Below are 16,397 nucleotides of genomic sequence, written 5' to 3'. Positions count from 1 at the left end.
TACCTTTTTAAAACTGATTTAGAAATTGTATTTTAATTAAGCAAACATTTTACTGACTTTTGATACAAAGCTGAGCAATAAAACAATATTTAATGACAGCAATAAACTAATTTACAGGATTACAACAACTTCAAACGAAACAGGAATATTGTAGTACATTGCATAATAAAAGGGACCCGTCCACTGAGTCTCTATGCACTATTATATAATTGATACCCGACGATACATCTTAGTATATTTCATGGTAATTTTAACTAACAAAAATGCGTGATTGCCGGTTGTAAGTCACTATCCTTACCCTCCTACATTTTTATAAAATAAAAAAATGGTGATTATTTATTTATTAAGTATAACAAAAATATTTAATTCTGATTAAAATTCGTTGAACACCAAACCAGATATTGATGTTTACAGCATGATATATACGTGCATTGCCGCGTCATTATAAGGTTTGTATTTATGAATATATTATATGCTTCACAATTGAAAAAGCCCGAAACAACACACTTATTTTGAAACAAATATATTATAAACTAAGTTGTTTTAAAGAATTAGGGACCGTTATCGTCCATTTCAGATATCTACGCAATGCCTTTTGTCTTTAGATCAAGGAATAACAAGGCTGGACATGCGTATAGTGATGCAATGCATTTTTTGCTTTGATGAATAGAAATCACTAGAAATTGTACTGGAATTGATATATCCTCAACGTGGTTTCAATATCGGATAAAAGTATATGTCATGTTAATAAATAAATTAGAAAGACAGAAGATATACGATCTGAAGGAAAGTTAAAGCTTGTTTCTTACGTCAATGGCTATATCATAAAGCTACGTTCATGACTTTGATTTGAAGATTCCTCGACAAACTGATCGCACATTAAATAATCCAAAATACTACTTCATAAATTACAAAAAGAGTAATTAGTTACATTATGAAAAAAAATATTTAAAAATGTAAAAAGAGGATCGTTGTTAATTTGTAGAGTACTAAATTGTGAAATTCTACCAGAAAGCCAATGACCTAGAATTGACTTTGCTAGCTGGCGGCGACTATCCTTACCTCACGCTCTACAAATTATATTATCTTCAGAAATATTTATAATAGTACATCAGATCTGAATTGAACTAGGTAAATATCTCAAAGCACGAATGAATTTTTGTCACTTTACGCAGATTTTTCACGATTTTATCGCATTTGTGACTTTACTTTTCAATCAACCCTCGTAAAACCGACTTTAAAGATCGCTTGATTAGTTAGAAATGTATTTACATGCTCGACACCATTAAGTTTAAATACGGTTTTTTATTACATGTAATAATATGAGCACATCCTAACAATAAACATACATTAGCTGGAAAGATTTTTTTTTTTCATTTGTTAATTTTTTTTTTTTTACAAATTATATATAAATGTAAAAGATTAAATACATTGCTGTCTAAGAAAGTGGGGATATTAACTTGTCTTACATGTACAATACGATTTTGATTTTCGTCTAAGCTTTGGTACATTACCAGTTTAAAATGAAGGATTTCTTAACTTAACTACATGTAGGTTATAGATTTAACATGTACCAATTGCAATAAGAGCAACGTTTTCGCTATTACGTATATTCTCCACCATATTCTGCAAAGACATAATATCTTGTTTCTTTACTCCTTGCTTCACCTGCAAGCTTTATTTGCTCTTCAAAATCAAAAAAGAAGAAATATACAAAGGACATTTCCGCAACGTTGATATGTTGACCAAGTTCTGACATCATTTTCTTTGAGCTTGTTTTTGGAATTGGTGTCCGATCGGCAGTCAATCCGATCCGTCCAGGGTTCGTTATGGTATATATCATATTATTTGCTCTTTCTTCGATCGATGTCTACAAAAACCGATCCAAACTTTTTTGTATATTTTCATTTATATACTATTTATATTATTTTCATTTGTATACTTCGAAGAATTGAGGGCATATTGCTTTGCTGCTGTCTGTCGGTCGGTCCACCAACAGTTTTCGTTCATTTTCTTTGCAGAGGATAACATATTGAAATGAAATTTGGTATACAGGTTTATCATGATAATATCTAGGTAAAGTTTGATATAAGGTACGATCGAGCAATTTTTGACAGAGTTATGGCTCTTGAACGTAGAAATATTCCAGTTATTTTCAGTTTCCGCTCATTTTCTTCGCAGATGATGGACATATTGATATGAAATTTGATATACAGGTTTATCTAAATAATATCGAGGTCAGTTTAATTTGGGGTATGATAGAGCAATTTTCGACAGAGTTATGGCCCTTGGACTTAGAAAAATTCCAAATATTTGCAGTTTACGTTCATTTTCTTTGTGGATGTTTCCCAGGGAGGGGGGCATAAGTGTTTCACAAACATCTCTTGTTTCAGTTACACTCTTGTTCATGCATGTACAGCTAAACACACTTTAATTCAGCTTTCTTATTTCATTAAATGCTTTTGATGGATTTCATAAAACAGAAACAAAACTCAACAAAATTGGTGTTATTGCATTGCAAAATGCTCGTTAAGATCGTTATTGGTTACATTCTCCGAATAGAACGTATGAACACAATGAATAACTGGCTTTACATAAATCATATTATTTTTCCCTTTACTAAATTATAGTCCAAAGCGTAAAACATCTTTACTTATTAACTAATACATTTTGTAAATAATCTAAAAATTGCCTGCACTAGATTACCTGCTTACTATTTTAATATTTCAGCATGTGTGATGTATACTATAACTGAATATTACCTCATTATTGTTATTATTATAAATTATTGTAAAATTATTTTTAAAAACCGACTTTTATTTTCATGAATTAGTAAAGTGGCGGACACGCTTTCACGAATCCCAGTCAGTGGAAGCTAATTTGCTTCAAAATATATTCTTGAAATGAATTAATATTAAATGATAGTGAATATATTTACAAAGAAGTTACATAAAGCATATACAGAAATTTGACAAATGTAGAATAAATGAAATAAGGCAATTCATTTCTTCAATGTGTGATTTTAGTGTTGATGGATAGAACTCAATAGCACAACCTCTGGTGAGAGAATGGAATATAACTTTCCAGAACAAGGTAACCAAGAACGCGGGTGGACTAATTAGCGTATAGGGGAAGGTGTAAAACAGGTTCATCATACATCGCGGAACAGATACCTTAGATTAAATAAATTTGGTTAATACAAAATATTTAATTAATGAAATGGACAATTTGATGCGATTTTAGTTTTGATGGAAAGAACTCTCCTAAACGGGGGAGGCAGATGCCCTGGATCTGACATCTTGGTAAAAAATACGTAAATAAAATTGCGCACGATAGGAATTTTTCATACATTTTTATTCTTCGACAGATTGGTAATAATCCTTAAAGGGGAAGGAAACTAAAAATATATTATACAATAAATCAATTAATTATCATCTACTATAATTGTGAATCGTGTTTATTTTCATTAAGAACCCTTGGAACAATGAATAAATCAAGAAAATCGATACTTAATTTAAATTTCCCGCCGCTATTAAGACTGTCATTGAACGAGAACGACTATGACGTCACGCCATCTATTCCGGTTTGTTTTATCAACATAGCATCAGTATAGAAAATCATCATATTCGCTCTAAATGACATGTTCTGGAAAATTTGAAACAATATCGAAATAAGACCGTTCTTTTAACTTTCCACTTAAAAAACCTTAACTTGAGAGGAATTTTATGTAAACATGTATAAGTAAAGGAACGTACTGCCTTCTATATGTTTTAATTTTGGTATAAGAATTTACCAACGCAGATTAAAGTCAGCTTTATTGACCACGACAGCTAGTACAGGCAATATTATCACGAGAGCAGATCCATCTATGACTTTATAAGGATAAACTAGGATAATTGTGTACTAGCATTCGTGGCCATAAAAATTAAACTATTTAACTGACTTTGTTGTTAAACTCATATTCCAAATCACATGAAAGGCAGTACAATAAAAAGACCGTGATCGGCCACAATCTTTCTGGGTAAATCAAAGTACTGAGAGTACTGAAAGGCGGGGTCTTGAAAGTTTGAATTTGTAATTGTTCACGTTTTCCTCCATTATTTTCCAAAAATTATGAGTTTGAATTAGTTGTTTCAATCTACATGTAGTATGCTAAAGTTCGGCTTTTTGCAATTGCCTGATACTTTGTCATAATTTTGCTAAATCCCGACCGGGACCGTTCTTCATCATTGTAGAAAATTGACACAACGGTATATTATGTAAAATAAGACCTCAAGAATAATTTTAAAAAACTACAACTAACCGGGAAAATCAAAACAACTATATTTAGGTATACAATTTAAATCGTTATATTTATTTATTTTGTGATCAAAGGGAAAATCTATAAGTCGGACGGTATCTGTTATACAAGGTCGTGTCAATAAAGCTGACTTAAATCTGCGTTGGTAAATTCTTATACCAAAATTAAAACATATAGAAAGCAGTGCGTTCCTTTACTTATACATGTTTACATAAAATTCCTCTCAAGTTAAGGTTTTTTAATGTTAAGATTTCCTGAACGGGTGTCTAGTTCAGTTTTAAAAGTTCAGAATCAACTCTAAAATACCATGTTTTACAACATACATGTATAATACAAGGCACAAAGTAATATAAAAATCCTTCTAGATTCTAACAACAAAGTCTTCTATACATTCAACTCAACCAGTTTTTCAAAATCCTAAGCTCTGTAATAGATATTTAATGTCAAGTTTCCGAAATAATTAATAAAACTAATAAATTAGAGTGTATCCACAACTCCCTAAAAAGTTCCCATTAAAACATGCGCGCGCATCAGGAGCCATGTTTTATCTGGCGGCCGCTAAATAATTATGTGGCGGCCGCCAGATAATAAGCGGCGGCCGCCAAATAATTTTCTGGCGGCCGCCAGATAAAATATTTATCGTACGTGGCACCAACGGGCTTCCGTAAAAGTATATCGTTTTACTATGCTTAACAAATTAATGAAGTAAACAAACTTAGATAAGATTTTCCGTTTTCCGTTCCGTTCCGTTTTCCGTTCCGCGTTTTAGCAACACCCCATCATAATGCAGTTCCAGAAAAATAAACAGGCAATTGATGCAGGATTCCGTTTTTATTGGTCGAGACTCAACGATGGCAACATTATAACAATTTAACAGGCAGGCATATTACAAACAAGTCGGATATGGCAAGTAGTGGCCTCCGGACTCAATACTCTGGGTGAGTCGGACGTGGCCGAGGCTGGCCGCCGTATTCCAGCTGCCGATTGACAATTGTACAAAACTATATAAAGTAATTTGAACAATGACAATAAATTGACAGGTGATGACATAATAATTAAACAATTAATTTTGCACGGTGATAAATGTAAGCGTTGCAGATCATCAGTGCCAACATAGGCAGATTTCTACATTGTTTGCAGTAATATTTATTATAAGCAAAGAAAAATATAAAAAAGTAAAATTTAAACAAAATATCAAACAATTATTTCATATTTCTCAAAAAACGTTGGGATAAATACGTACGCGATTTTAATGGTCAGGCCTTGGAATAAACATCTCCGGATTTTTCGTTAAATCTTCAACAGAACACGACTTCGGGGGTTTACAATCAATGCTGTTTGATGTGCTATTCGCAATAATTCTCAGAGGACTGTATGGGCCGTCGTACTGCAGACGTACATTGTCGCCGATTCCAACGCTGGGGTCTTCTGGGAAGTAATTAAACGGAAGTAAGTAGAAACTAACTTCCAATCCGGGGGTGGTTGAAATAGGTGTGTCCTCCTTGCGAGGGATGTGATGCACTCCTAATGTAACCCAAGCTACCAAGTCCTAGAAAAGCAGATGGTATCTTCAAACATTTGTTTTTATTTTATTACTAGGTATGCCTACCTGTTACTTATCTTTAAAAAGAGTAAAAACTTGTTTATCAATCAAAAGAAATTCAAACCTCATTTATGATATTTTCATTTCCTATGAATCCTTCGAAGTCGACCGTCGGGTTTTCTCCGTCATAGGTGACGTACTTTGATGAGCTGTACGGTTCGTTTTCCTTGCGCTTTGTTACAGCCATTTGATACCTTGTCCAGGAGCACCCTGGTTCATTTCCAACGCCCTCGGGTAATACTTGTTTTGCGAAGCCTTTGGGAAGTAATCTGTAAGCTCTATAATTTCCAAATTCGTCGAGATTATCCTCATTGTAAAATACGTAGTACTTTGGAATGTCAAAGTCAAACTTAAGAGCGGCATCTCTCTCTGTTGCGTAATCTACTTTCACTATTTTTTCTTGAACCCAGTTTGATGGAGAAATCGCTTTTGAGAAAGGATTTGGTACTTCATCAACTTCGATGTTGTAAGTTGAATAACTATTTCGAGTTCCTCCAATATCCAGATCAACTTTGAAATTAAAGAAGTGATTGTGAAGGGTGCCCCGTGCCTGTTGATTGACTTGAAATCCATATTTAGGATTTGCAGTTTTGAAGGATGAAGCTATAACTCCAGATAATGTTACTTTAGTTTCAAAGGCTCCGTTTTGGTGAAATGTGAAATCAAATATATAGTCATAATTATCCAGAGTTCCGATCATCCTGAGAATCAGTACTACATTTGGCGCACCTTCGAAATAACCGGAAGGGAATTCTTCATCAGCATAATGTCGTCGAAGTGGAATACCAGTATTGTGTTCAAATACACATATTGTTTTTTTGCTAGTGAATGGTTTATTTGATGTTTCTGACATCCATGTGGCGTCTATAAATGTGGCGTGATAGGGACAATCAACACCAGGGACCAGGGTTCTCATATTACGACCAATCATCACAATACTGTCAAAGTAATTGGCAAACCTTCCAAAAGGTTCCGATGAGGAGTAAAATACACACATTTCTTGAAGACCCAATTCATACACTATCATATCACCCTTGTACCTTATATCATACAACTGTGGACCGTGAGTGGGAGATATCCCAAAACTGAATTTCCAGTGATCTGAAGTCACCGTCTGATCTTTGATCGAATAACGTTTGCCATCAGGTTCGATTTCTATAGGAGGTCGTTGATAATTTTTGTCAATAGTATCGTCAATTATGCGCATCTGAGGAAATTCTACATTTAGTGGGGTGACCTGGTTATTATCCCACTTATCCCTGAAGTCATCAAGTGATTCAAACAGTTGACCGTTGTACCAAACACAATCAGTCTGAGGAGTAGAGGTTCCATCAATTGTAGCTAAAACTACGAAGTCTACCGGATGTAGATTTCTTGGCTCCATTAACTGCAAAAACGGGACCCATAATCCTCGATAGTTTTGTCCCTCAACGCCAGCAATAACGGCTGGAAAAGGACTGACATTTTCCACGCCCAGACAGGTCTTCCCACAGTTTAAAATCGTTGCATGGAAACTTTCTTCCAAAATATTGCCAACGGTACTTTCAGCTTCATTAAATACCACGTTCAATATATCGTTTAATTCGGGTTCTGTAAAAGGTCGGAAACTAAACTGGATGAAACGAGGAGGTCCACAAAACTGAGGTGGGGAAGATAACTCTACACAATACTCGTTCACTATCGGAGGCGTCCTTGCTCCCTCAAAAACTGTAACTAAGGCTCGTCTGGTCGGGGTCGACTGGAAATCTTCTTTCTTTTCCGGAGGAATAAGTTCCATTGAAAATATGTAGTTTGAAGCAAGAACAGCGTCGCTAGGTTTTACAATATTGAGGGTTTCTTGTGCATACATGAAATTAAATATTTTCTTGATTTCTAGTTTTGTTAGATCGTGAAAGCAAGGAGGGTGTGAAGGTTCACTGAGGTCAATTGTCTTTCCCTTTTTGCATTCTCGTAGCTTAGGCAAGTTTTTACATTCGTTCATTTTGTGCAATTTTTTGTATTCGTGAAAATTAGGGATGTTTTTGTTTCCTTCCTCCAGCGGCTTATTTTGGTGTCCCTTCATTTCAGGCATTTTTGAACATTTTTTTGCGTGTTTAGCCGACACAACGGCAAGTAGGCAAGTTATTGATAGAAATATTGACAACCATCGCCAACACTTAAGATATTTTCCTTTAAAGGCTATATTTCCATTTGATTTCCCTGAAAAAAAAAATCCAAATTCATTTAGTGACAAAGGACACCATTTTTTTTTTAGGTTAATCGATTTTTGAGATGGTCACAACAATTAATTTCCAAATAAAACTGAATAAATACAAAATGATTGATTTACAGGAAAAGGGCCCTTGTGAAGGCCCGATTCCGGCCTGAGAATTTACTAAAAATCGGACGCTTTTGATTTGAGGGGTCACACTGCACAGTTTTATCAAAAGCAAATTAAATAAGAATAATTGGATGAAAATCGCATTAATTATTGTATAGAGTACACAAAAGCTACAGTTAAAAATAAATGTCATTAAAATCAATGCATTTGATTTTGACTCTATACACATGTATGTGCGTGACATTACCAAAGCCAAAAAGTTATTATTTACCTTGTTCTGAATCTATATATCTTAAATACGCTTATTTCTGTTAATTGTATTAATTTTTGTGTCCTTGAAATTTAAACAATGCATATCTTTTACTTTTTGAAATGAAGTAATAAGGGGTTGGTCTTCCTTTTTCTCTAGTTATGGCAAATTCGATTTGCCTTTTTGTATTATTTTCCAAGCTGACATTTGTCGATTTTAACTTAAAAACTTAAATAAAGCGAAAATAAACATTCGATATTGTTAAAATTGTTGCACAATTGTCAAAATCAGTACAATAAAAAGAAAAAACATCTATATAGGTATTAGTATCTATCCATGGAATATATCAGGTTTAAATTAATTATTTAGGTCTTCCGTTTCCAGATAATAGCGATTGTTTTTTCTTTCTTTCTTATTCTTATTTTTTCCCCCTTTTTTGTCGGCAGAATTTCTTAAAGATGTCTTGATCAATTTTCTTGAAATTTTTAGGGATATTAAAGAAAAATAATATCTCGAAGCGTTTTTCTGGTTTTTCAAAATTTATTTCGGTCGTCCGTTTCATCCTGCGACAAAAACTTGTCACATCGAGACCTCAGAAACGAAACACTTGAACATCCAAACTTTGTGGGATGATAAACTTATACCTGTAGATAGGGTAAAATATTTCTTTTGGTTCGTCGTAGCTTCTGGTCGTCACCGGAGTACTTTAAAATTATTTTTTTACTTATCTTATTTATTTTACATGGAATGAATACATTTGTATGAATGCTTACATATGTCATCTCTGCAAAGTTAAAGAAACAATTTCAATTATATAATTCAGTTTTTTAAACAAATATTTTATCGCCAAGATCTTTAAAACTGTAAAAACTGTAAATGTCAAAAACAAGAAACTTACAAGGATGATAGACATGTGGTTGAAAATGTGTTTGAAGGGTTTCATTTTGTCGACCATTACTTCCGGTTCTCACCAGAAATATTCAAACAAATCATATTTTAAACATGTTTACTTAATTTCTTGGCTGTTTCATTTAGCATGATAAATAGTGATGTACACAAGGCAAATGTACAAATAATTACGGATTTTGTTTTAAGCACTTCCGTTCGTCAGTTTTCAGTCCCGACAAAAAAAACCTTGCCTCAACGAGATCTCAGATTTGGAATAGACTTAAACAACCAAACATTAAGGAAAGTTTGACTTATGCTTGCATGACAAAATCAAGCTCAATGTATTGTGTGTGGTTTTTCTAAAATTTGCCTAGTGCATTTCTCTTTAAGAAAAATTCTGCACGATTTTTTCTTTGTCTATTTATTTATTCCTATCACAGAAAACGACGGGCAAACAATTGGTGTTATAGTTTGATAGGTTTTAAAAAAATTCAAGTTATTTTTAAAGACTATGTGCGGTATTATGCTTTTTTTTGGTGGAAGATAGTTGAAATCATATTGAAAATAATAATGTGTAAAAGGTTATCACCACTGTGACATCATAATGTAGAAATGACGTCATGAAGATAGCGTTATTTTGTTAAATCGATGTTTTGTAGCAAAATATAGGTGTTTTCTAATGGTTTTTCAACTGGAAAACAGTGAGCGCGGGTTTGCTTAAGTATCATTTTTAGTATGATGTGTATAATTATATGAATGAAAATATATGTTAAATTCGTACTTGAGCAGACCTGCGTTCTATACTTCCGAATGCAAAATATGAAGAAAAAATGACAATATTTTCTTTTCTTTTTTTTTGGCAAATTTGCGAAAATTGGATCATTTATGTGACGTAATAGATATACAGCGAATGAGCAATGGTGACTAAAATCAAGATTAAAGTGAGAAGCATCCTCTGTACTCTGATTTATTAAGATTTGAATTTTATTCAATAGTATTCACAAATTGGTTAAAATTTGGGGCAGATATTTGACAATACCGAATATAGTCCTTTGGTTGTTCAAAACGTCTATTCTCGAAAGAGGGTTAAAAAGGCAGACGGCACTTTATCTAAATTTGTCAAGTAGAACTCTGTCAATACAATCATTTTTTAAAAAGAGGAAAGAACACAATACGGATTCTTATTCAGTGACAATGTTTGAGCAATGAAATAAACCATTACTCATTTTTCTACAGTATTAATCAAAAGATCGTGATATTGTTTATATATTGGAGAGAAGAACTTATTAATTAATAAGGATTTTTTTTTAAAATGGAAGAAATTGTACTATTAATACTTATTAATTTTGTATCAACATTTCTTCACGTTATTGTGTATCCATTTAGTACACGACAGTTATTTCTTAATCTATCATAATAATTTAATGTACCTGACTGCTGCGCTCGCCCCAACAGTGAAACCACAAAACTATTTATCTTTTCTTCCGACGTTGATAAAATGAATACATTAATGAAAACAATAAAGTGCATTGTCATTCTTCTAAAGGTGCAATATTCAGGTTTAAAACAAGTGAATTATGTATTTAAATTCTATTTTCTTGATTGCACGTAGAATAGAGTTTTAATATTTCATCGTAAGGTATGTAAAATATCGTGCAGTTTCGGCGTAGTTTCATAAAACAGTAACAAAAACTTATTTTATTATGTTTCTCTTAATACAACGAGTCCACGATCATGACGATCATAACTCTAATAAGATTTAAAATCCGATAGGAAAACTACCTGTCTGAATAATTTCTTGTGGGAAATACTTTTATCCTATAAAAATATAATTCTACTAAAATTTTTGAAAAATCCTAGAGGAATTATGAAATACCCTGTAGGAAAATTATTTCTCTTTTGAGCTTTATTATGTTCTTATGGAATATATATATATATATATATATATATATATATATATATATATATATATATATATATATATATATATATATATATATATATATATATCATGATGGTGAGGGAGATGTGAAGTTTTATTGCCCTGGCACGTGATTTTCTAGAACCAATCAGATAACGCGTAATATAGAATCATATTGAGGTATAATAATTATAGTGTTTAACCTGTCAAGTGCAAACACTAAAAACAAAAGTGGTTATACACCCTCTTGTCAATGGTCTGTTATTTGGTGGTACATGTGAATACATATGAATTTTAACTGCGTCTAAAGCATTAGATTAATGTTCCATTTGGTTTGGAAATCTACTTTTCGGCTTTTTCAACCAATTTTTTACACAGTAAGGGCGGCATTTTATGGAGCACCTCCCAGTGTATGGAATGAATATATTTTAAACTTTAAGGAACAAGGTAATGTTCGTTTTCCCCATTTGGAATTTTTTGCTTTAAATTTATCCCTCCTGCATACATGAATTATGTGTTAATATCCTCCTTTTGACCCTATTTATTAATATCACCTGTCGGACAAACAATTGTCATTTTTTACATTTATTTAGATTACAACCGCTCCTCTGCGAAACACTATATAAGACTGAACATCTTGAACAATCAAACAACATTGCAAATGGAGTCATCAATTAGAACTAAGGTTAATAACATGAAATCAATTTTCCAATTGCAGAAAAAAACAATAGAAAGTATAATCATTTATAACCAACTTGTGAAATAAAATATATTTATTGATCAGGAAAACTATTCGAAATTCTGATTTTTCAAAATGCTTACATTGATTTTAACTTTTTGATTTTGTTTTTAATAATTATTTTATGCCGTCTTAGAATCGACAAAACAGACAACACCACCTGTGATCTCTGATATAGAAACGAGGTTTAGGGTTGTCGCTGCTCGCCTTTTATAAAGGCACTCTGTGAATGTGTTATGAGACAAAATCGGTCAAAAAAAAATAAAACAGGAGAAGTGAGATAGACAGATTGACAGACTGATCACTAAAAGGCGCTAGCGAAGCATGTCCTTATAAACACTTTAGTTTTATAAACTACATAACTAGCAAAAATGTAAACGAAAACGGTGCTATTTGGTAAGTTGGGGTTTTCAATATAAGCACTACTAGATATATAAATAAATAAATAAATAATATAATACTTTGTTATCATTTCAATAAATTAATGATTTCAGTAACACGTACCCAATTTTTAATAAACACGCAAAGAAAAGGGACGGTACCTAGTCACATTAGTGCATTGATTTGTTAAAACCATAAATGCTTTTAAAAAATTACACTACAAAAAGAAAAAAGAAATAATTTTAGACATTTTATTTACATCAACAAAATATTTTCTCCTCTATTCTAAATTCTAGAAAACCGATTGTGATTCATAGCTTTAAAAAACTGACCGCGCAGAAATCTACACGATCATGTTCAAATCAGTTTAAAGATCGGTACAACCATAAGCAACTTAAGAAAAGTAAATTACGGACTGCACGAAATAACCATAATGATGTCAGACTCAAATTCAATGCGACTTATAGGACGACTTATCTATATCTTTTATTTCATGTAATGATGTACATTAAAAAAAATTGGGTTACTTTTACCTAATTTTAATGACTAATTCAATATTTTGTTGAAAGAAAGATCATTACCAAACGCGGTAACGCGCGATACGTATCTTTTCTGCAAAGTCTCAAACTTCATATCCCGCATGAAATACCAAAGAAAGCATTTTATAATATACATGTAAATGCTTGCAAATAATGCAAAGACATCTGATTTGATGATCAATGAAATCAAACTTACCCATAATGAAGCCTCAAAACATGACTGGATAATGGACATTTTGTATCCTATTTATAGCTGTGATGGTCTTCTGCCAATTAATCAGTGGTATATATATATCTAATAAAATTAGTTGCGGTTGCATAGACATTAAAAGATTAAAAGTACGAGGGTTGATCCAAAAGTAATGTCATAGAAACGATAAAATCGTAAAAAACAAAAATCCGCATGAAGTGACACAAATTCGGTTTTTTTTATAAATTTATACTTATGTCAATTCAGATCTGAAAAAAAAATTTGGTGCATTATTTTTAAAAGAGTGAGTTGAGTAAAGTCACCGCTAGCCTGTGACGTCATTTCTGGGTTCTTGGCGTTATTTTTTAAAAGCTTCTAATTAATTTAGTCTTTAACAAAAAGAAGATGGGGGAATAAGATGGTGCAACTGCCCATTTGGTTTAGTCGTAAAATACAATTTCAAATATAACATTTTTTTTTAATTAAATATATTTGATATGTTATAATTATAATACAAGTTTACAAAAGGGTAATTTCTATTTATATTCAGTTTGAAATATTTCAAAAAACGACCAGAAAAAATATCAAATCCTCAAGTTTGGGTGGTATCGAACCCACAACCTAAAAACCCAAGCTCTACAGGATGTACTAGATATGATGTACATCAATGTTAATATGTTTTGATCAGGATATAATCATATTCTAATCAACAAAATTTTCAACACATTTGTGTGTTTGTTTGATGTGTAGGTAGGAGAACGAGGAGGCATAAATCATATTATGTAATAATACAATGCCCACCAGAAACGCGGTGCATTGTGCGACATTACTATTGGATCAACATTTTGATATATAAGGAACGCCGTTGCGTAACGTATTGAAAGACTAAAATATATGCGTCCATACCTTTGCATTGATGAGACTGTATCTTTCCAAAAATAATGTTTTAATGCTTATATGTTACCATTTGCTGTTGCTCTCCATGACATGCTAGGAAATTAAACAATGAAAATTTACATAAAGTTCTAAGAATAATTTGTTTCAATTTACAAATGTACAACAAATTAGATGGATTTCAATGAAAGAAACCAGTAAACTTAATCAATAGTATTGAACGAAAAAATCATCATTCTGAGTAACTGTTGTTCACTTTACATGTATGCGTTGCTGTGTACATGTTTGTAATTTGTTTTGATAATTGGGCTATATACTTTTTCTTTTCTGTAACGAAACGAGAAAGTGCACATTAAATGGTTCAAAATCTAAATTTGCAGCCACCAACCTAAGGACTTGGAAAAGTTTATGTATAAAATTTACCTGAATTGTTTTCTATGTGATTAGCTATAAATGCATATTGTCATGTTTGAACCTGACATTTTGGACAGGTTTTAACTTGTTATAATAATCTCGATACAAAGCTCTGCTCAGAAAAAGTCTGAAATGTCCGCAACCATCAAGCCCTGTCAAAAAGAAATGATAATTTGTAAGTTCTTGTTTTTATATAGTTCTTTGTCTTAATCAGCCATCAACATTTTCCCTCTGTAAATTGAATGGTCAATTTTAAATTGCTACTATGAGTTAAATGGAATGCTTTTTAAACAGAAATTTTAAACAAAATACATGTAAATTTGCAGTGTTATTTTAATTTAGTTAATTACATTTCAAAATCCTTGAAAAGGCAAAGGTAATACTGTATGCTTGGAATATTAGCCCCCTTTCGCTCACACAAATATCTGGGCCAATTAAAGATAGCGACCCCGTTTGCAAGTCAAGAAGAGCAAAATAACACGGGGTGAAAATAACCCAATATAAGTATATTTGTGGTTTTGTTTTAGTTCAAAAACTCATTAATACAACTTCAACCAAGTGCAATGAATACTTATGCTAAAGTGTATGAACACGCGGTGTGATGGTAAGGGTCATATAATTATGTCAATGTCTCATTTTTCCATACACATGTATCATATTTGCTAATTGAAGAAGCTCTTTTCGTTAAGCATCAGTTTAACGGTTCAATTGAAACAAGAAAAACCGGTGTATTATCCAGAGATATGGCTTAAGGTCAGACGAAACGTTCCTCGAGAATCTTTTTTGTATCTCCTCGTAATAAAGAGTTCCAATAAAAAATATTAATTTTATAATTACTTTAAAAATGAAAATTTACTTGGACATGATTATATGTCTAGATGGTCGAGTGGTTAGAACCGTGGCCGCTCACTGCCAGAAGCGTATAGGTGCTAGAGGTCGTGAGTTCAAAGCCCCGCCCCGGCGGAGATATAGTTCTATTATAGTTAATTTTGCTGTGGTGTAGATGTATTTATTTTTATATCAGCAATTCAAGTGTATTTTCACGAAGATTATATAGGAAATTGCATACTCTAGTATTTTGCAGAAATGCCTGGTAAGGTACCCTAATTTTTTGCAAGAAGGCTTGTCAAAGTAGTAGTAAACCATTAACAAATTCCTGGAAAAAGTTATCTAAAATTAAGGAACGTGTCCTCTGACCTTAATGTCCTTTTCCCCAGCGACAAGGATTAGGGAACATTAAAAAGGATAAATGCAATCCTTACTGTGTGATTAATGCAAACCTTATTTCTCCATTATAAGATCTAATAGCCAGATGTTCTAAATCTTAAATCTTTATGAAGATTTTTCTTACTGAATGCGATCTCGTTGCAAGCATCGAAAAAGGGTTTCCTTTTTTTTAAATGATAAGATAAAATCTTAAAAGAATTAAAAGATGAATATTTAAACAGATTGGAGCTCCACCTCTTGAACTCTCGACCTCCGAAACTCACTCTTCTACCAGTAAGAGGCCACCGTGCTATCCAAATGACAAGTGCACTTACAATAAAGCGCATTGAAGTTCTCAGGGCGGCATTCAATTTAAAGCCTTTGTTTACTGTCATCCTAATTGTGTACAAACTTGTGGAAAAGATAAAAGAAGCATTATACATTTAGGAAACTCCTGTGAAAATCAACATTTGGCTGCTTTCTAAAATATGACAAATGTATGACAATTTCAAGGTTTTTCCTATGGCATGTGACAGCTATTACCTGCATGACCCATGTTTGAACCCACATATGAAATTAATTATTTCAAGCAGTCACGTGGGTTCTATCCAGGTAGTCTTATCAAATGTGCTCACTGTAAAACACTCACATGTTTTAAATCGCTTTCCATCGACGTTGTATGGTCAGGAATGTTTGTTTGATCACTATCAAGGTAATATGCACCTTCAAAGCTTTATTCGATTTTTTGTCAG

General features: G+C 32.5%; 1 protein-coding gene across 1 annotated transcript; it reads right to left on the bottom strand.

The window, feature by feature from the left end:
* Positions 1 to 5,068: 5,068 nt before the first annotated feature.
* LOC105317731 (putative amine oxidase [copper-containing]) lies at positions 5,069 to 8,086 on the bottom strand. The gene is made up of 2 exons (XM_034453902.2): positions 5,968 to 8,086; positions 5,069 to 5,849 (listed from the first exon to the last, which is right to left on the bottom strand). The coding sequence occupies exons 1-2, from the start codon at positions 7,972 to 7,974 to the stop codon at positions 5,550 to 5,552; spliced, it is 2,307 nt and encodes a 768-aa protein (XP_034309793.1). The 5' UTR covers positions 7,975 to 8,086; the 3' UTR covers positions 5,069 to 5,549.
* Positions 8,087 to 16,397: the final 8,311 nt, after the last annotated feature.

The sequence above is a fragment of the Magallana gigas genome, chromosome 10, assembly GCF_963853765.1.
Source record: "Magallana gigas chromosome 10, xbMagGiga1.1, whole genome shotgun sequence".
Classification (NCBI taxonomy): domain Eukaryota; kingdom Metazoa; phylum Mollusca; class Bivalvia; order Ostreida; family Ostreidae; genus Magallana; species Magallana gigas.
This window is presented reverse-complemented; position numbering and strand designations above follow the sequence as displayed.